This window comes from Anser brachyrhynchus, assembly GCF_964034855.1.
Source record: "Anser brachyrhynchus genome assembly, chromosome: 5".
Lineage (NCBI taxonomy): Eukaryota > Metazoa > Chordata > Aves > Anseriformes > Anatidae > Anser > Anser brachyrhynchus.
In genome coordinates this window covers 44,675,907-44,697,569 of record NC_137699.1, presented here as the reverse complement: position 1 = coordinate 44,697,569, position 21,663 = coordinate 44,675,907, and the positions used below count along the sequence as shown (strand labels likewise).

The 21,663-nt window shown below is 39.8% G+C and overlaps 1 protein-coding gene across 2 annotated transcripts; it reads left to right on the top strand.

The window, feature by feature from the left end:
• Positions 1–1,493: 1,493 nt before the first annotated feature.
• On the top strand, positions 1,494–18,834 carry DIO2 (iodothyronine deiodinase 2). Of its 2 annotated transcripts, none has more exons than XM_080593693.1 (2): positions 1,494–2,312; positions 13,518–14,169. In XM_080593693.1, exons 1-2 carry the CDS (start codon positions 2,091–2,093, stop codon positions 14,088–14,090), a joined length of 795 nt encoding a protein of 264 aa, XP_080449819.1. In that variant the 5' UTR covers positions 1,494–2,090; the 3' UTR covers positions 14,091–14,169. The 2 variants fall into 2 exon arrangements, with proteins under 2 accessions (XP_080449819.1, XP_080449818.1); XM_080593692.1 differs by having other exon boundaries at positions 1,500–2,312; positions 13,518–18,834.
• Positions 18,835–21,663: the final 2,829 nt, after the last annotated feature.

Sequence of the window (21,663 nt, the reverse complement as noted above, 5' to 3'; positions counted from 1 at the left end):
TTTTTTTGTTTATGCTAGTAATGCAAAAGGTCAGTGGTTTAATGTGCATAACCTTTTAAAGTTATTTCTGAGTAAACACTTGCTGGAAGTTATCCTGTCTGGGTGATATCTTTTGCAAATGCCTGGTACTGTCCCTCCCAAACAAACTTTTCTTTGGTGAACCCAAGACAAGACATGGGGTGCCTTTCTAGAGGTATGCATCCTTACGTAGTGGCAGCCCAAGTGATATTACAACATATGAAAGTAAATTACCCAAGAATAGAGAAGATCGATGGTGTTTAACTTTTGCAGTTGCTAGCATTGGAAGGATGGTGATGACTGACAAAGACTAAGACATGTTAATGAAGGAAACTTGAACTACTCATCAGGGATGTGAGATGACAGAGGTTAGACATCATGCTGGCACCTGTGGGAATGAAATGTACCTGGTGGGGAGAGCCCACATAAGCACCTAGGGAAGACATTCACTCAAAAATAAAATTATGGATGTCTGCAACATGAAATAAATTAAATATTTACCTAAGCAAACTAAAACAATTTTTTTTTTTAAAAAAAAGTCTTCTCTAAAAAAAAAATCATCTGGGAAGAGGACTAAAATTTGGGGGGAAAAGTTGAAACAGATGAGTAAATGAACAAAAACCTTCAGCATGGGGCTGCAAGGAAAGCTTATGGTTGTTAAAGCACATGTGGATCTGCCAGGGCAAACTTTTTTTTTGGATAGACTTTTAAACAAAAATTACTTATTCTTATTTGACAAGTGGATGTAAATTTTTATTATAGGGGAATACTACAGTCCTTGAAGTTCAGCTGATTAACAGCATCTAAAGATGTAATGTTATTTTTAAGAGGAGTAATTCTGCTTAAAAACCCCAAGTCCTTCAAAAACTCCTTTCTCTCTCTTTCTTATCTTCTTCTCTTACACATCAGTAAATGAAGTCAATGCTGGGTGTTTACTTACGTTTCTTTAAGTACCTAGAAGACAACAAAAGATATTTAAACACTATACATGTTGTACCTAAAGGAGGTGGGAGGAAAATGTACATAAATATGCCCTTTCTTGGGATGTATCACCTCACACACCTTCCCGGAAAAGACAAAAGGGCAAAGAAAAAAAAAACAGCCATGAGAAAAAAAACATCCACAACAGAAGTCTGCGTTGCTGTGTCACCTTCCACGTCATATGAAAATACCTTTTCCAAAATTTGAAAGCATTTCTTAAGAGCAGTCAGAAGCGTATTGTTTTTTTTCTTCTTCCTTTTCAAAGCAAAGCAAAGTTCCACCCTTGCTGTCTGTCTCTCTTTTTTCTCCTCTCTTAAAAAAAAAAAAAAAAAAAGTTTTGAGAATTTCACTTTTCTATTCACTGCAGTCCTGGCCAAAGTAAAGCCCTCTTTTACATTGACGTCAAGATCTTTACTAAGATTAGGGTTTCATTTCTCTATTGCAGCAATTAGCCAGGGAATGTATAAAAGGCTTCAGGGAAGCAAGCTGGGACTCCAGAGGGGAAAGCACTTTGCACCATAGGCAGATAGCAAGAGAGAGGGAGAGAGGAGGAAGGCAGGAACAGAGAGGGAGGGGGGGAAAGAGAGAAGGAGGGAGGGAGGGAGGGAGGAAGGAACAGAAAGTTTATGTACATAAACCTTTTTATAAAAATGTATTGTTGCACCTGGTAGCTAGCTTTCCTGACACAGAAATGAGAGGTCTGCTCAGTGCTTAAATAGCTGAGAAACAATGGGATAGTGCAGGAAAGTTAACAATTAACAATCTCAGCTTAAATTTTGTAACTGCAGGGAACTGGAAACACAGCTGCCTCTCTCTTCAACAAAATCAGAAGGTCTTCTGGTTAAGGGAAGAATTTCTGTTAACTTCTTAGTTTCTGAGAAATAAGCAGCTCCGAGTTGAATGACTATCATGCAGTTACACTTTTAACCAGCCTGCTCGTATTTAACCGTCTCTGCTCGTTTTAAAGAAAGAGAGAGACAGAAAAGGGGCAACGAGGCTTTTAAAATGCTTTTGACTTCACTTTTCTAAATGAGGGCATAGGGCAAAAAAGGGAGCTGAAGTCATCCGGCAGAAGAGAAGCAGCGAGGAAGATGGGTCTGCTAAGTGTGGATTTGCTGATCACGCTTCAGATCTTGCCGGTCTTTTTCTCCAATTGCCTCTTCCTTGCACTCTATGACTCTGTGATCCTCCTGAAGCACATGGTGCTGTTCCTGAGCCGCTCCAAGGCTGCGCGCGGCGAGTGGCGGAGGATGCTCACCTCGGAGGGGCTGCGCTGCGTCTGGAACAGCTTCCTCCTGGACGCCTACAAGCAGGTGGGTGCCGGGCACCGGCACGGCCCCGGCCCCGGCCCCCGCACGGCCCCGGCGGGTGGGCGAGCGCTGGGGGCCGGCCGTGGCGCCGCCGCGGAGGGGAAGGAAGGGAAGGGAAGGAAGGGAAGAGGATGAGCGTGTGCGCAGCACGGTGTCTCCTCTTCCAAGCTCAGCTGGGTGGGAGAGGGGGGCTAAGGGTTGGGGAGGCTGGAGAGCTGCGGGCTCTCTGCTCTACTGCTCGCACTCCGTGTTGTAGCCACGGCCGAGCCACTTTACAGCCGTGCCTCAGTTTCCCCACCGGTAGGAATAACCACGTTCATAAAGTACTTCAGGCTCTTCGTGTAAGAATAATTACACGATGCTCTCAGTGCTCTTAAAGTTGTCGTTTGTTTGCCACCTGAGATCCTCAGAGATTATGCAGCCTGCATCTTGAGACAGAGCTCTAGATACACAGATGTTATCTATGCGACACAGATAGAATTGTTTTAATTAGCGTAAAGGATAAAAATGAACCTTTGTCATTGCACTGGCATTTTCTCTTACTCATATGTTAATTTTTAGGTTGGAGGAAGCATCCATCTAGTAGTAAAACTGCATGGAGTGAAACAGTGAGCCTTTTTTCCTCATGAAAGCAGTGACAGAGGGACATGTCAGAGATTAAAAATGAACTTGACTAGCTGAGGGACAGCTGCCTGGTGATTTAAGTTAATAATGCTAATAGCAGTTATGCAACATGTACTTTTTTTTTTTTTTTCCTTTTAAGTTATGTACAAACATTACCCAGTGGTGCTGCCCAGGTCTCAGGAGGTAGTTATAGTTCCCTTTTATAGATTGAAAAGGTGGACCCAAAAAGATGAAATTTCTTGCACAGGCCACCCAGTTAGCAAGTAGAAGAGCTGGATTCAGAGCCTTGTGGCTTCCAAAACAGTGCTTAGTCTGTTAATGTGTTGTCTTATTTAGACCATCTAATTTAACATACCTCATGTGATGTCATGAAGTCACAGGGATCCTATCCAAATGATAGCTCTGTGTCTTCTGAAATATTTCTTTTTGTGTCACCTTACCCCCCAGATCCCTTTCACCTCCCCTCAATGGCTTTTGTAATTTGCTCTTACCTAGAGATGTGAAGAGCTGGTGGTGGTGATTGCTGGCTTTGTGATGTGGAATACAAGCTGCTTAGCCTGAAACCAAAGCCACGGAGACATTAATTTTCAGTATAAGACAAATATAAATAACAGTAGTCTTTGCCAAATGGGTCAACCTCTTATTGCCACCCTAGGAATCAGTCAGCTGGCTACCCAAATGAAGTAATGATGAATACTGAAACTCACTATGCTCCTAACCCTTTTAGTTTCTGGTTTTGGTCTCTTCGCAGGCATTAAGTAAGTTTTTCAGTGGCCTCATTAAATGGGCCAGTGAACGTTATTGTTCCAGTTTTACAGACCAGGCAAGACAGGACAGTTAATGCATGACTTGGTCAAGACTCCAGTGGAAGTTGGTAGCACAGCTCTGAAACAGCCAAATTTCCGCTTCCCAAAACTTTAGCCTGTATACAGCCCAGGTTCTAGAGAAGGTATAGAGCTATAGAGAACCACATATCCATGGATTTTCTTCAATCTTATTTTACTTGGATAATATAAAATGATTTAAAATAAAGAAGGTGCATGCCATTCTATGCTTTCTAAAGTCAAACGTTACATTTCCCTCAGTACTGTCGATATCAGCTGCAGAAGATACAGGTAGGCTGTTTCTGTGTTATTTTTGGTGTTTGCAATGAAACACATAACTTGAACTTAGGTGTCTTCCTTATCACCAGTAAATGACCTAGGTTATTCAAGTCAATTAAGCTCTACAGTCCTTAGAATAAATTCTGGGCCTCAATGGACTCAGCAGAAAAATTCATAAAAACATAACCAGATTTTCTCACCTTGTTACAAAAAGGGGAAATAATCCATTTCTGCCGGCCTCAAGACAAAAGTAATTGACCAACAATTAGTTGGCTTCTTTTTCCTTTATAGAATTATGGACCATAAGGCTAGAAGATTATTGGAAAACCTTGATTGTCAGAGAGGTATATAAATGTAGAGATCAAACTATAGAGATGACAAGTAAGCTGAGGAGTAATATTAGCAGAAGGAGAGTCATCACATTGACAGTAGAGGAGAATCTTCTGCTGATTCTTTAGGGAAGAGAGAAAAAAGTGTTCAGCTGGAAAACTACTGGTAGAATTGAAAAAAAATAATCAAATATACCCTGTGTTATAGCATAAAAGTTTAAAGAGCATGAGAAAATAGTGAAATGTATTAAATGTTTTCCTACAAAATATCTTTTTCCTCAAAAATATCTTTTTCTAAATGGGACCATCCAGTTGTCATATCTTAATCTTAGCCAATTAGTGAAGGTAGGAAATGAAAATACTGTATGGAATCAGGATACTGAATAGCAATACAAAATGCAGTCTATATCATAACCATGATTGCTTACTACTCCAGTTTTCTAAATAAAGTCAGGTATTAGCAAAGTACTTAGGCAGGTGCTTAAGCTCATTCCATTCAGGAACATTTATGAGATAATCACCATTTTTCAGCTAGAATAGCAACATTGAAGATGGTTGAGGTAGACCAAAGTTTAGCAGAAACTTTGCCAGTTAGCAGAAGACTGGATCCAGAGCAGTAACTATTCTTGGTTGTACAATGTTTTTCACTTACACAGAACTCTTTTTAGTACATTTCACAGCGTTTTACATAAAAGTACTTCAGGTACTATTTATATTCACAGGAAAATTTACTGGAAGCCATTCCAGAAAAACTCAATGGGTAAATACTAGGTTCTAGATTAAATGTGAATTTATTCTAAGAAAGGAGCTCTGCCTTGACAGCACACAGACTGTTCCAGAATTAAGGGAATTTTATTTCAAGACTAGTGTGTACAAGAGATGATCTGGGAATAGCTAAAGTAGAGTATATTTGAAATAAGTCATTCTGATGCACTTTCCCTTCTAGATTTTTTTTAATATCTTACCCAGATTTCAACTTCCTTTTGTTCTGCTTTTTGTTGTTATTAAGTATTGCTGCACATGACTTTTTTGTTAAGGCACTAATTTCACATGCAAGATTACCTAGCAACAGTTGAAGATTTTAATATCCTCAGTGGATAAGCAATGCACAGTCTGATGTATTGTATGTACAGTATTTTCCGTATTCTCTTTTATTGGCACATTTTATATTTGTTTTCTCCACATTTTATTGTTGTACTGGAATCAAAATGACTGGTATCTTGTTTATTTTCTTATGTAAATTTTATCAGAGATTAATATGTTTCTTTTTACTTCCTTAGCTTTGAGTTCAGTATCTGTTACACTCAGTGTTGGTATTGTCTACACTGCACCATATTTGTAATTTAAGGAACATCTTCCTCCTACTCTTTCCCAAGAGGCAAGCATATCTTCAACAAGGGAGTCTTTAGGACCAGATTAATTGTCACAAGAGAGATAGACACAGCTAGCAGACAAGCTACAGTAACTTTATATAATTGGAAGAGTAAAACTGTTTTATTTAGATGTTATTTTTCTAATTTACTGCTGTGCTCTGTTTATCTACAGAAACAAGTGGATTGACTCCTGAAGAGCAAATCATGTATGTATATGTGTGTAGGTATTTACACATTCATATGTTTTTGTATGTATACAGTTACATACACATGTGTGTATCTGTCTATATATATGTACATAAATGTATGTGTATAAATGCAAAAATACACACACATAGGCATACATAACTTGCTCTTTAAAGAGTCAGTCCACTCTCATTTCTCTGTATTTGTATAAACACATACATGTGTAGATTGAATGCATGGACAGCACCAATAAGAGATTATAAACAAAAGAGATTTTGGGGAGGATATTAGTATGCCTTCTGCATGCTCTATATAGGCCCTCTATATGAATGCAGTGAAGCATCACAACATGGATGTTGAACATGTCGTGTATCTGACAGAAATCCAGAGAGAAAGTGAAAAAGCTAGAGAGGTTTTGAAGAAGTATTGTACTTCATTTGAAAATCCCCCCCCCCCCCCCCCCCCCATAAGCTCCATGCTTCACCTCTAGTACAGGGACCAATTTCTAGGATTTCAAAGGTGAGAAACTGTTATCCTAAGGTACTTTTAAAATGGATACAAAAACATTTTTCCATAGCAGCACCCAGTGGTAAGGCCTTGTGCTGGGAGCATTTTCAGTGCCAGATATGAACTTTGTGTTTTTACAGCACAGTTTCTGCTCGTGGCCCCCTGCACAGATCTCTAAGACTACCCTAGAGGAAATCCTCCCTCTTCTCCAACCTAGTGTGTTTCTTTGGGAAAGATCTATGCCAGGTATTTTTTTCAATGTCATCTTTCTGATGCAGCCAAATGCTGAGCAGTCCACCTGTGGGCATACAAAGTACACGTGGATATACACGTGTGTGTGTAGATGTGCGTTAAAATCCTCAGAAGAATGCTGGTATTTCCACAGGGGCATAGTAATGGGTGTGTGCATGTAGTTGTACAGCTTTTGGCTGTCTTTGTAATGGGACAGCAGCAAGCTTTGGCATGACGAGCCCAGCAGAGAGGGAAGGTCTGGCACAGGGTCCCAGCTTCAGAGCCTGGGCCCACTTCTGGGCTCAGCAGCAAGTAGACTGGTTCAGTAACGCCAAGCGAGATCTTCCTGACACTGCGGGGATGCACACTCATTTTGCCTTTGGCTACTTCTGCCTGCCTAATGGACACATTTATACTTAAAAGTAAAAATCAGCATGCAAAGGAGGAAAACTGTCAGCTTTTCAGACATTAAGTGTGTGCTACGCAACACTGTCACAAAGCAGTATATGAAGGTAATAGAAGAGCATGATGCTTTATATGCTTTTTGTCTGTCCAGTCTCTCTCTGCTTTTTGGTGACCTTTAAAGATCAGAGAGAATGCTACATAGTTTCAGGGTTTAGAGCTAGACATTGTGTGGTATTAAAAGCTTTCATTGGTTTTACAAAGTTCAGAGTTAGCAGAATTGTTTTCATTGACATTTTCAAATAAAAACAATCATGAAAGAAATGAAAAAAAGCCCAAAACAAAACCACAATTAAAACCTTTCCTGCAGTGTTTGGAACGTAAATTCAACAGGATTTGGGTTTGTCATTGGCATTATTATTAAAACATTGTCATTTTTATTAATATATAATCATGTTTGTTGTAGCACTGTCTGGGGACCAACCTAGATCAGGAACCCATTGTGCTAGGCAATATACTAAACAAGAGCAGCAGACAGTTTTTCCCAAGGAGCTTACAGTTTAAACAATCAAGGCAGACAAAGGGTAGGAAAAATAATATGGTGACTCCAGTTCTTGATGGGGTCTCAACCTGCCCGTTTCATTTTGAGGATTTACATTTCTTCTGCACTATCTCTGTGCAGTCTTCTGTTTTCACCCTTATGTAGGAAAAAAACCCTCTTGAACTGGTGGAAAGGACTGGTTGCCTTTTCATGAAACCCTTGTGAAACCCCGCTTTGGCTGTAATAGCCACATGAAAATTAGCTAATGTGCACCATCCAGGAAAAGGATTGCACCCAGTCCTTGCACCTCAGTCCTGCCTCTCAAAAAAAAAAAAAAAAAAAAGCACTGTGAATTTGCACAGTACTAAAGCTGAGGAAAAAGAATAAATAATCCTTCAGACTACTTTCAAGTGTGCCTCAAGTGTCCATTACGCAGGAGCTGGTGATTAATAGACTGGTGAAGGCCTCTGGCATCTGTAGGTAGGGTTCATGGTGACAGCCAGTGTCCCACAGGTCAGGGCGTCCCAAAAGCCACAGTGTCATAGACCATGCTCCCATCTTTAGGGGATCATGAGCTATAAGAAATGTTTCTACAGGCTCCCTGTAGATCGGAGGAAGTAAAATTGTCTTTTTTCTTTATAAGAGCGCAAGGCAAAAGGCTCCTTTATGTTTTCCCTCTGCCTTGCATGGTCATTTGTGGGACTGTCAGTTTTTAAATAAAGAGGGCAGCATATGACTAGTTATTTTTAACTGGACTGTGACCTTTTAATTTGTCTCCCACTTCCATTCCTCAGCTTCACACACCTGATCCTAAATAAAGACTCTGGAAGAACTCTAGCAAATTCCAATCTCTGCCCTCCAATTCGGGTACTTAAGTTTCTTAAAGCAAACTGCCACCTCCCCACGATAAATGAAGAGTTCCCATTCCTGTACACTACTCCTAAGACGAGCCTCCTGTAATTTTTATCCACTGCACAAATCTGGGATTTATAAAAACAGAAAACAAAAATAATAATATGTACACTTCTGCAGCCAGAGTCTGATTATGATTTGGATGAAGCACTGAGAAATATCAGGCTGTTTGGAGGCTATGTTTAGCTGAATGGAATCAAATCAAAGAAAAGCACGGAATTTGTAAAGGAGCAAAAGGCTCCAGGGACTCAGTTCATAACCAACTGCTGGACTCCAGTCCCGATCACAGCATGTCTGCATTTAAATAGCTAATATCACAGACTGCTAATTGTCTGGCAACACCTATTTTCTTTAGGGGGTTGACACAGCCTGATGGGTCTGCCAAACTGTTCGAAAATCTCTCATGCGGGGAATGAAAGCCATATTCCAGTGCACAGGATCCCAGGAGGGTTATGCTAAAGCTGATAAAAGCAAAGCAACAAAAAAGAAAAGGTAAATGAGGAGGCGATGTTTTGTCCATGAGGCTTTTCCTCGTCCTCATGTAGCATGTACAAAGTTAGCAGTATGCGCTATTTCTAGCCTGTAGTTTATGAATAGGGCTTTCTTTCCCACTCCTAAGTCTCCTTCGTTTTGCAGTCTGCATGCTAAAACATCAGCAGCCCTGCTCCCTTTTTGCTCTGTGTGCAGACTCAGAGGAGGAGATGCAGTACCAAGGCTGTCAAGCTGACACAGAATTCACTCAAACGATGCAAGTCAGTGCTTTATTGCCAGGCTGGCTCTTGCTCTTGCTGATGGCTGGGCTGGCTCACACGCGTGGTTGGCCTACCTTGTCTGGTTTCCACCTCAGCCTGCTGCCCAGAAGGCTGGCAGCCGAACGCCTGAATCTCCACAAACACACAAGTACGTGATTATAGAAATGCTGGATTGCGTGTGAGGGAAATTCTGCTGGTTTGTTTCTCAGAATATATATTTTGCCTGCCTTTGTGTAAGATTTCAAAAGTGGTTTGGCTGAATGCATGGTTTTTTTGTTCGTGTTGATTTTCTTTTCCAAGAGCTATTTTTTCTTTCAATAAATAACAACAAAGAAGACAGCCAAGGCCCACAATGCAGATGATCAGCAAGGATGATATTGTTCATCCTGTGTCAATCGGTTCCCGAGCCTGGTGAAATAAAGAGTCCCTTTGGGAACGTCAGCGCTTCATCAAGACCAATTAGTGGAGATGCCGCTGCTTATGTTTAAGCATTAACGACTGGGCAGGGCGGCTTTTTGGAGTGCCTGACACTGGCATGGAACAAGGCACCGACCTAATTACTCCTCTGCAAGAGCAGAAAATGCCTTGTGAATGCCCTCTTGGCAAGGATGTCTCATTAAGGGGGGAAAAAAAAACACAACACAAGCACTCCTAGAAACAAAAGTTAACGTGATAGGTAACCTGCGGCCATGAGACTTACTTTGTGGCTGTGGGAAATAAAGAGAAACTGCTATAAGGTGACATTGGGCGTAGTTGTACTTTATTTCTTAAATCCATCCGTTTCTTAGTCAATAGGAAGTACGAGAGAATACAAACTTGCGTCATTGGAGAATAGTGAAATGCATTGCCACCATTGGTATCAATGTTAAAATAGTACTTGAAAGGCATTCTCGTGCTGGTGTTCAATGGGAGTGCTTTTGTTAGTCTGTTCTTTCAGGGTTTGCAAACTTGCCTAGGAAAAGAAACATTTGGTAGATCCGAGCAAAGAGTTGGTAATGAGGAGCTTACGATATTTAGCCTCTTTCTGCATAAAGATGTTCAAGGAGCAGACTTGTGGTTTCTCAATTAAAGATTTTATTGTTGGTTAGAGTATTTCAGGCATAATACTGTTGTTAACTAAAGCCAGAAATGTCAGGGGAACAGCTGCTCAGACGTTTCTTGTCACCTGAGCAACTCCTGTTCATTGCTCTTATTTTTTTAGTTCTGTCCTTTTTACCTTTATTTTTTTTTTCTCTGAATAGTGCCAGCAAATATCAGGAATTCAAAGTGTGTTGCTTAATTGTGATTTATGAGATAAATCACATGCCATTACTTCTTTTCCTTGACTGGTTGAGCACACGCTCCTAAATACTGAGGTCCATTATTCATCCAGTGAGTGGGTGCAGCACAGATACTTACATGTCAGGCTTTGCCCAAAAGACATATTTTGGGCAACTCAGCTCTGAAAAAGCAATCGCTTGGTAGTGCAAGAACAGTTAAGCTTTCTAGGTAAGGGGGGGCGGGATCTAGTGTTTGTGCAGATGTGCAGGTGTTGTGTTTTTTGGGATGTGCCTTTTTTTTTTGGAAATTACCAGTTTAAATCTGCGGAGTTGTCTAGCTAGCTTTGGATTGAATGCAGCCCTCAGGATGATTGTATCACCTACAGATGATCATGACCTCTGTGTTTTTTGCTCATATCTGGACCTTTACCTTACTTCTGCTTTGCCTATCTTACTGCATAGAATGGCAGACAAAAATGAGATGTTCGACAGCTCTGCAAGCTCTGCAGAAGAGTACCTACTACCTGTAAAGGAGTAGGTGGCATGCAGCAACACCTCTTAAATGCTACAAGGTGAATCTCTTGTAACATGGACAAATGTTATATCCTGAGCCTCTGAGCCTGCCTCTCTCCAGAGACATAATTTCTTCTCAATAACAAGGATACAGCATTTTTCCTTCCTTGAGTTCAATGGAAAGACCACACTCCCAGCAGGTCCTAACCTCAGCTATTTCAAACCTTGTTTCCTTCCAAAAGTAAATGAGCACGAGGCTTTTCTTTCCTCCCTCGTTTCCTTCCTCCCTCCCTCATTTCTCTTTCTCCCTCCCTTTCTCCCTTTCTCTCTTTCATTTTTTATTTTAAACTGTTACCAGGGCTCTAGCAGATAACACATGCTGCAGATGCAGGTTTACAGGGGCCATGGAGGGCTGTGCTTTCTTGGGGCAGCACTTGCTCCCCTTGCCTGTCATTACAGCTGTGTTGCTTTCAGTGGTGCCATCACTGCGTGTTCAGCCTGAAGAGATTCATGGGTCTCTCTTGGTCTTTCTTTCTGTGGTTCTCTCTCTTGCTGTTCTCTGAGTGAAGGGCACCACATTTTGTCTCAATGTGCCCCACAGAAAATAGCTGAAATGATGTTTATATCCTGTGCCAACACGCTGTGAGACCTTCTCATGCAACTCTGAAATCTGGCATCTTTAAGGAGAGGGTCTTACAAAATCTACTTTAGTTAGACTCCGTTTCTATGGGTATTCTGATGAAACAATGCTGAGTGATGATAACTGTAGATTTGTTCAGGGTTGTCAGGTTTCTGGGGGGAAATGGAAGATCCAACATTTACAATATACTTGTCTCTGGAAATGTGTACAGCAGCAATCGCATCAGTTAACTATACAGCTGTTAATATATCTTCTTACTGTATCTGACTAATCAGAATACCCTAGCATGAAATGTAGATTAAAAATTCACTCCAAAATCAGTAATTTATTCACTTTTTACACAGTTCTAATTCATTGTTCACTTCTGTTGACTTCATTTGGAGTGTAGCTTGAGAAAGAAATGGACGAAATATGAAGGAATTCAGAATTTGGCCCTGTATGTGTCCATCAAAGCAACACTTCTGAACATAATCAAATAGACAGGAAACAGAGAGAGAGAGAGAGAGAGAAAGAGTTTGAGAAATATAAAAGGATAATTGCATAGTTGTACTAGAGCTTGATGTTAAAGGCAGATACATAGGAATTGCTGTGGCAGAGCTCATTAAACCTAATTGTCTTATGCAGTAATATTTTGTGGTTCTATAGCAGTTATCAGCTAAGGATCTTGGAGCCCTCTGCAGGCTCCACCTTATTCTGGCAGTCCCCTCTGTGAGATGTATATATTCTGCCTTCCTTCTGTAGGAAGGGAAATTGAAACAGTCAAGCAAAATGACTTTTCCATAATTGCCTGTTGGATCTGAGTTAGATCTGGGGGTTAGATCTGAGAACAGTTAACTTTTATTTCGTCATACTTCAGCTATCATATAAAGTTTCTCCTTTTCTTGCTGCTTTTGTCTCAGTTTTATAGAGAAGTATTCCAATAGAAGGAAATGTGTCACTCTAATCAAAGTACAGCAAAGTGGTTAGAAAACGCTTTGAGGAGCACAGTCATCAATGGTCCACAGAATGATGTACTGAGTGGGTGTCTGCAGAGATCTCTCTTGTGTTTGGTACTTGAGTATTTTCATCACTGGACTCTAGGATGGAAGAGAATACACACATGGAATCTGCAAACCTCTCAAAATTGAGAGGCACTGCATGTGTTGTGAAGGTCAGGAATACAATGCAGAATGATTTTGAAGAATTGGGAAAATGGCTTGGAAATGTGAGATGCTGCTCAATGGGGCCAAGTGCAAAGTGGCAGATTCAGGTTGGACTGGTGAAGTACACAAATCCATAATGGGGAGCAACTAGAAAGGCTGAAAAAAGGACTTAGGCATTATAACTGCTCACTAGCTAACTCCTAGTCAACTCCTAGTCCTAGACTATAGTTTTACCAAAGCAATTATGATGCTTTGGGAAAAGCAAACATCTGGAATGCATAAACAGGTGTAGCTTATGAGACACAGGAAGTAACTGTCACAGAAAAAAAATGAGAAGAAATGGAAAGTAGTCTGCCTGAAAGCAACTTAGAGTCTGCAAATACATAAGGCTGACAGAGCTACGTGTGTGGTGGACAGGATAAGACAGGTTTTGGAACCACTTTTGTAACCCTAATGCAGTAGTATACCTGTAAGGAAGGCCGCATTTCCCTGCTCTGTGAGTGGGGATGGACAGGATGAACTTTTTGAGGCTACTGTTATTGATGATTTGCTCTATCTAGAATCCCTATGCTAGTGTCCACGTGGGCAGTTTGTATTTGAACATGTAACTATTGATTTGAATACAGTAATCATAAAGGATACTGGACAAGCAAGTCGCACTAACTTGCTATATTTTCATTTGTTCTGCTGTCAGGTCAAATTGGGAGGAGAAGCTCCAAACTCCAGTGTAATCCACATAGCCAAGGGCAGCAATGGCAGCAGTAGCAGCTGGAAGAGTGTTGGTGGCAAGTGTGGAACCAAATGCCACCTTCTGGATTTCGCCAACTCTGAGCGGCCACTGGTGGTCAACTTTGGTTCAGCTACCTGACCTCCATTCACAAGCCAGCTGTCGGCCTTCAGCAAGCTGGTGGAAGAGTTCTCTGGTGTGGCTGACTTTCTGTTGGTCTACATTGATGAGGCTCACCCGTCAGATGGCTGGGCTGCCCCTGGAATCTCTCCCTCTTCGTTTGAAGTTAAGAAACACAGAAACCAGGAAGATCGATGCGCAGCTGCTCACCAACTCCTAGAGCGCTTCTCCTTGCCACCTCAGTGCCAGGTGGTGGCTGACTGCATGGACAACAATGCCAATGTGGCCTATGGGGTTTCATTTGAACGAGTATGCATTGTGCAGAGACAAAAAATCGCCTATCTAGGAGGCAAAGGCCCCTTTTTCTACAATCTGCAGGAGGTTCGGCTTTGGCTGGAACAAAATTTCAGCAAAAGATGAAATCCATTTCCGACAGAAGATATGTCAACAGGTGTGTCCTTTTAAGGTGATGTAAAAGGGAAAAAAAAAAAAAAGAAAACATGCTGGTTTGAATAAGGCCTTTCAGATGACTGCAGGAGAACACATTTGATAAAAAGGTCAAATGAACATTAACTAGGAAAAGAAAACTGAAAAAAAATAAAGAACTAACTCCACAGAAACATTATTGTATGAAAAAAAATCCCACTCCTGCGCTCCCTATGGGACAGAAAAGGTGAAGAGGCTCCTCTGAAAAGGTGCTGCAGTTGAGCAGGAAGAGTGGTGAGATAAGAGCTGTCTCCCAGAGGAACCCATCTCATGAAGTGTCGGCCCTGGGGTGAGCTGGAAGCTCTGCTGCCTGGAAGACAATCTGCGGAAAGGCAATACCGTGCATTTCATCAGAAGCGCTTCTTTACCCTCCTGTGGCCAATGCAAGCAACTTTGGAGGAAACAGGGGCTTGCAATTACTTTGCATAGAAATGCAGTGCAGTGTGGCAAGCGTCCTCTCCTGGTAGAGATTTTCTTGTTCAGAGACTACAGGAACCACCATGCAATGCATCATGCATGCAGAGGGCTGCTCAGATCAAGATGAAACATTGTATGCTGGTATTTGTACTCTCTATGGACACCTCTGCACAACATATTAACTATGTAATTCCATCTACATGTTTGCATCCAGTAGGTAGGCCTGTGCCTGCTGAGAAAAACGTTAAAATCTTTGAAGTCGTACCAAAAAGAGAAAGGTGATCAAATAAACCCATTACGATCCACTTCAAAAACTAAAAAACTTGGACTATTTGTAACAACACAACAAGAACCATCTCGAAGTGGTGTCATGAGACAAAACTCACCTGATGCCATCTCTCGGTTCTTACAGCAGCATGCATTTATCAATATTCTCTGGTTTTCCTCCCTCCTCCTCCCTCCCCCCCCCGCCCTTGATCTCTTTCTGTCTAGCAATAGGCTTAAAGGTAATTTCATTTTTAGCTTTTAAAAAGTAACTTATTTCTCCTTTGTTTTTATTTTTTATTTGAGTTAACGACCATACAGATGCATTTTGGCGATGGGGAAACTTATACACAACATACTTTACCTCATTGAAATGGAAACCTATCCTGTTATTTACTTTGTCAAATGTAGTCATGCTGATTTTTGCTGTCTTAGATTACCCACAAATAGTTTATAGATTCAGCTAGATTAGTTTAGCTGAAAGTTAAGTGATTTGCAGCCTCAGAATTTCCGAGTTGCACTTCTGCTATCGGATGAGATGATAGTCTGTGTTTCACTCCTGTTCTCAACAGCCTTCTCAGAGAAACAGGGAGGACAAATAGTGTGAATCAACATGAATGAGTGTAAAAGATGACAGAATTTTCATAAGAATGGGTTTGAGGAATAATTTAAATTATCTTTAAAGAGATGCTGTCAATTCAGAGTAGACATTAAATTTAGATATTTTTAAAACAAAAATGATTTAATCAAGCCTGATGAAAGGGCATGTTTACAATGAGCTAACCTGATAGAGCTGAGAAGTGAAAACCCATAAGAGGAGATGGACTATCCAAGTTTTTTTCTCAGCTTTGGCAGAAACATGAAACAGATAAACGGGGTAAGTGGCAAAAATCAAATTAGCTCTTTTACTTTCTCATCCTGCCAGTTATCAAGAAAATATTAGTACTAACACAGGAAAGAACAGAAAATGCATACATAAATATTTTAATTTTCAAGATGTCCCCTTATTTTTTTTTTCTTGGCTGTTGGTCAAGTTAGCCAATATACAAGATATTTGGAAATGTATTTTCAAGCACAGATCTAAAATTATGACAGTAACATGAGTGATTTCTATCATATTAAGGTTCATACTTCCCTTTCTTCTCATATTCTCCTCTGCACACTGTTAAGCATACACAAGTGCGCTTATCTCTGGTAAAGTCTGCCAGAAGAGGGGTGTAAAGAATGGCCTTCAGGCCTTCTGTTGACCCCTGTTTCTCAGAAAATGTGTGTGTGTGCTTATGTATGTATACGTATATATGAATATTGTATACATACACATGTGCATACGTATGCATACACACATAAGTGGTGTCTAAGGCCAATAATAATCACCATTCTGTCCTTCCATTCATTAATGTTACTGTAACTCATTGCTCATATGAAAGTTTGCTATACTTTTTCATGACTAACTGGGATATATAACTGAAAATTTTAAACCTAATATTGTAAAACCAGTAACATAGCCAAATTATGTAGTTTATTTAATCCAGTATCCTGCCTCTGACTGTATCGGATGCTTCAGGGGAAGGTGCAATAATTTCTTCTGGATATTCATTTGTTTCAGCCCTTGCTATTTCTATCTTTTTTAATGTGATCACTGATGTTTCATCCCTATGAGATGCTGATCCAGAACTGTGAGACCTAAATATTTCTTGAGGTGGTGAATTCTAAAGTAATAATTAAAAAAATGTTTAAAACCAAAGAAAAACAGAAAAACATTTTTTTTCAGATTTGAATTGGCTGCTCAGATGGCATTTTCATCTCTTGCTCTTGTACGCTAAAGCAGTACAAGCAGGAATGATCCCAGTTTTTCTTCTGTATATCAGTGCTGATATATTCTACATAGAATTTTACATAGCTCTTATTGTTTCTTAAGCCAAAACAATAATTCACATTCTTACACAGGTCCATATTCTGTGCCTATCTCTGAATCTCTTCTGTTTTCTACACTCTCCTTTTACTCAGGTGAGTAAAGCTGTGGACATTAGTCCAACTGAAAATATGCATTGGTGTACCCAGTACAACATCTTTTCCTTATTATATTCTATTCTTAGTCATTTGAAACTTCATAAATCCATAGCAACTCCATATCCATTGTAAAGCTTAAACTACTATGCCTTCTTTCTCTTTCTCCATCATACAGATTAAGTCTCAACTGTTTCATCTGGGATTTCCCAAATGCTAGCAAAATGTTTAGCACAGCTGTTGAAACATACCTTTAGCTCGGAGGAGGGAGTCTGAGTTAGTAATTCATTTAGTTAATACCCCTTTGTGTATCTAAAGTCACAGTTATTTTTCAAGTCTATTTTCTCCCTCCATTTGGATTTCCATTATTTTGTCTTAGTGCAGTACCTTGTTATTCATAGATGCCTGTTCATCACACAATATAAAGGGATTATAAAACTGGCGGCTCTAAATGGGAAATCCACAAGGATTTTCCACAAGAAAAAATACACAATAACTTAATTTCTTTCTTGGCAGAATGAATGCCTTACCCTGCCCAAAACTTAAAGATGGTTCAGCCTGACTGACTATCAAGACAGAAATAAGTTTTGTAAATCTTTAAATTTCCCCAGAAAATTTGCAGTCAGAAACGAGGGGAAATGTTCTGAAAAAGAAATAGGTTTAAAGCAAAAAATATCTTCTATAAGTGGATGACATACATACAAGCTCTTCAATTTTTTGTTGACAAAATTAAAACTTTTTAGAGGCAAGGTTTTAAATTAAACTTCATAAATTGTCTGTAGTTAATGTAAGAAGTGGAAGTATGTCAGATACCTGAAATTATCATATAACTGTGGGTTGTTTTGGGTCCAGGTAGAAATTTTGCTATCTTGCTAGCATTGTGTTTCACAGTTGGTCTAATCTACTATGAGGCTAGATTTGCTTTTGTCTCTTACTCTCACTGTTCGAGGGCACTAAACCGTTTTACTTGAGGTGCTTCAGTGTGATGTACATATCGAGCAACAGCTCACAGAACAGGTGCCTGAAAGTGTTCTGGAAGGCTTGTGTACATAATAGAGACTCCAGTACTGTGCCTCAGCATTAGTATGGGAAGCTTCCAGTACTTTCTCATTCTGAGCAAGGTAAATAGCTATTCTGGGCTATCATTCTACATTGTTCTGTGCTTAGCATCATTATTTAGCACTGTATAAAATGAATGTAAAACATTTTGTACAGGTGAAAACGATAGCATTTTGCTGTTGCTTATGTAGACAATGACATAAATTTAAGGCAGCAGGAAAACATGCCCTATCCTTTAAAAAGAAGGAAAGATATTCCAAAATATATTGTTGAACAACTGTCTGAACACTTTGAAAATGCAGTCATTTTTATGAAGGTGATCTTGGTGAGAAAACTCACAGAGCTTCTCAAAAATGTATCAGTGATTCATTCAGGTATGCATGGGGATGGAGGTTATGTTTCTGTATGTGTGAAGGTGGCTTTTCTGTGGTGTGGAGTGTAGGTTTAAAGGTTTTTAAGACTTTCATTCAGTACTATAACCAAAGCAATAAGAGGTATCAGGTAGGGAATATTGGCCAGTTTTGTTCAACTCTACACCATGTCAATGCTGGATACATATTCGGTGAGCTAGGGGCCCAGTTTGGAGGCTTCAAAGAAGAGGGGTGGGGTGAGACATGAATGCTTGTGTGTTTATGAAGAGCACTAACAAAAGAGTAATTAACTCAGTTGGTGTTCAGATGCCCTCACACTGGCATTCCTCTGTGCACCTTAGTGTTTCTGTATTTGGAAAGGGGTTCTCTTTGGAGCTGTTAATAAGTTTGCTGGGGTGTAGATGCCTGTGTGTACTGATTACGTGTGTGTCATTGTTTAAATGTCAAAATACACTTTGTAGGAGAGCCAGCAAAATTTTGTTACAATATGGTGCTCCATGAAATGTGCTTTTTAGATGTTTTTTTTCCTTCTATTATAATAAAATATAAAGTAAAATACATCTCTTCTGTGCCTTTTTATTCTAACATTGGTTATTAATGTGCAATGGAATCTTGATAATAGACCAGGAAAACTTAATGGCATAGCCTATGCCACCCTGATTTGATCATAAGCAATACAAGCAAACCCCTTTATAAACGTTAAGACTTATGTTTTCCTTATTTAGTATCTGACTGTTGCTCAGCTTTTAAGAAAGAAAAGGGAGAGAAACTGAGCTAATAGGACATTTGAGTCTGCACAGAATAACTGTTTCCAAAAAAAAGCACATGCCTGAAGAAAACATACTACATCATACATAGCACACAAAACCTGGACAAATTGCTTGTGAATGCAACCATTATACATGCAGCTCCCATTTCAATTAACATACAAAAAAAATTAACTGCACACATTATTTAAATGTATTAAAATTAAAAGCACAGCTGAATAGCTGTTACAGGTAAGAAAAATTCAAAAGCAACTTCTGAAACAAGCTCACTTTGTGATTTAGTTGTATTTAGAATTTTTTTCCTCTTTGTCATCCTGTGTTCCTGTGAGTTTTAAAGGACCATATTATCTGAAAACTACTTCTGAATATAGGTAAGAAAGGAAAAACCAAATCACCAAAAGGAAAGCCATCGAAGAAGTTACATGTCTGTTCTAAGCAGAAATGTTCGTTACGGTATGGTGGACATGCCTTTGGAACAACCAAACAAATAACACACTTTAGATTCAATCTCCAGTTCAGGTTGCGAAAATGACCATCAAAAGTACTTCAAGGAGAATTTTGATCTGTGTGAATACACCTTTAATCTGGCCAGATTATGACCTTTATATTAATTATTGCTATAAGGAATTAACTCAATAACCTGGAAGTATAAAAACACCATTCAGGGTTTGCTTCTTATTTGACATCTGTATAGACAGGTAAGGAGAGATGTGATGAAATAATAGTTTAATTAGAACAATAAGATCATTGATATACAACTTGTTACCAAAAATTAGACTCTGACAGAAATTCGTACTCCCCCCAAATTGTAAGAATATATATATATATATATTTTCTGGCTTGGATGGTGCCCATGGTAGAAGGAAAAAACAAAAGGGGGGGGGGTGGTATTTATAGAGCATTATAGAGCAGTATCTCAATGGGGTTGATTACTGCTTGAGATTTTACTTTCAAGAAGGGAATTCCTGAGGCGTAATGAACCTGTCCCAAACATTAGCTTCAAACAAAGGACCTAAATGTTGTTTAAAGACTTTGATCACAGACAAATCAAATTCAGCTAAAGTAGCCTGATTAATTGACTCACGTTATTCCAGTGTGCTTCTAATGTTCATGTTAATGAATCCACTGGCCTAAATGTGCCTTGAAGAGCTAATGTGTGACATTCTGGAAACACCTTGACTGAGCATCCTGTTCAATTCATTATGGCCTCAAAAATTTGCAAGCCTCACTCTGTTACTTGAGAGGAAACATTCATTCTAGGTCATACATATGAAACGTGTGAATACTTTGAACATTTTAGTTCCCGCTAAGATGTTGCCTAGTATATAGAATTAAAGAAGAGTTAGCAAGCAGGAAAAAACAAACCACCCTCTTTTTAAATCAGTATTTCTTGTATCTTCATATATATAGTCTTTGCTTTAACTTTAAAAAAAGCTCAGCAATTGGTGATTTAGCAATTGTTTAAATGTGCAGGTAATAGAAGGGGAAGTTTTCTCCAAAGCTTTATCTTCTTTAGGAACTAATCAGCCTTTGATGTCCTTTAATGCAGTTCCTTTTTCCTTATATCCTTCCTGCACCTGACTTCCCGACTCTTATTCTTCTTACCCTGTAATACTCTTGGTGATGATTTTCCCATCACAGCCTTAGGTTTTGTGGAGTCAAGGCTACAGATTAGCAGAGGACTTCACTTCGAGTACTTTTGAAAGGCTGCTAGATGTCAGAAGGTCAGATTAGGTGTGGGAGGACACAGCATTTTGTTCTATTAACTTTGGTAACCTCAGTGTATCACTGATTATCTGCACACAGGTTTGTTCTCACAGATAGTTTTCCACATGCCAGCCTAAAGAGATAAACACTGGGTTTCTGGGCAGGCAATAACAGCACAAACATGTATTTAGCTTCCTGCAGACTGGAAGGGAGTGAACATACAGATTTTAATCTAACCCTGGCTACCAGAGCTCCTCTCTCCCCATGTCTGTCAGCAGTTAGTAAAAACTTGTAAAGCCAACATTCCAGCCTTGCACAGGGTGAAGGTCTGAGCACTGGGAGTGCCATATGCTAGACCCGGCCAGATGTCTTATGAGGCAAATCTTTCTGAGGTTTGCTCAGAGACTCTCAGGAAATTAGATCAGTCCCTCCAAACCAGAAATTGGTGGACTGTGCTTGTAAATGTAAAGCACTTGCTTCATGAGAAGAGAGAGTCTTGTAGCTGCTGTCACTAGGGAAGGAACAGCAGATTTGTACCAGCTGCAGATGTTCTCTCTAGTGAGCCTTGCAGATCTTTACAGACTGACTGAATGGCACTGCGTGGGGCTTAGCAGTTCACAGTACTAAAACTGTCCACAGCAATTCACCTAAATACTGAACACATCTGATGGAAAACAGCGCCACTTTGCCACGAGTGTTTCCAGAGCATCTAAAAGTACTTGAAAAGCCAGAAGTACAGCTCCACCATAGAATAGTTTGAAAACAGCAGGACTGGATGCAAAAATCGTAACTGTTATCTCAGGACATTTGTCGTGCCTGTCACCAACACCTGTATACCTCAGTATAATGATGCTCCTCTGTTGTACAATACCATGGCAAACTGTCCAGCATCACACCTAGTTCCTCTTGTGCAGA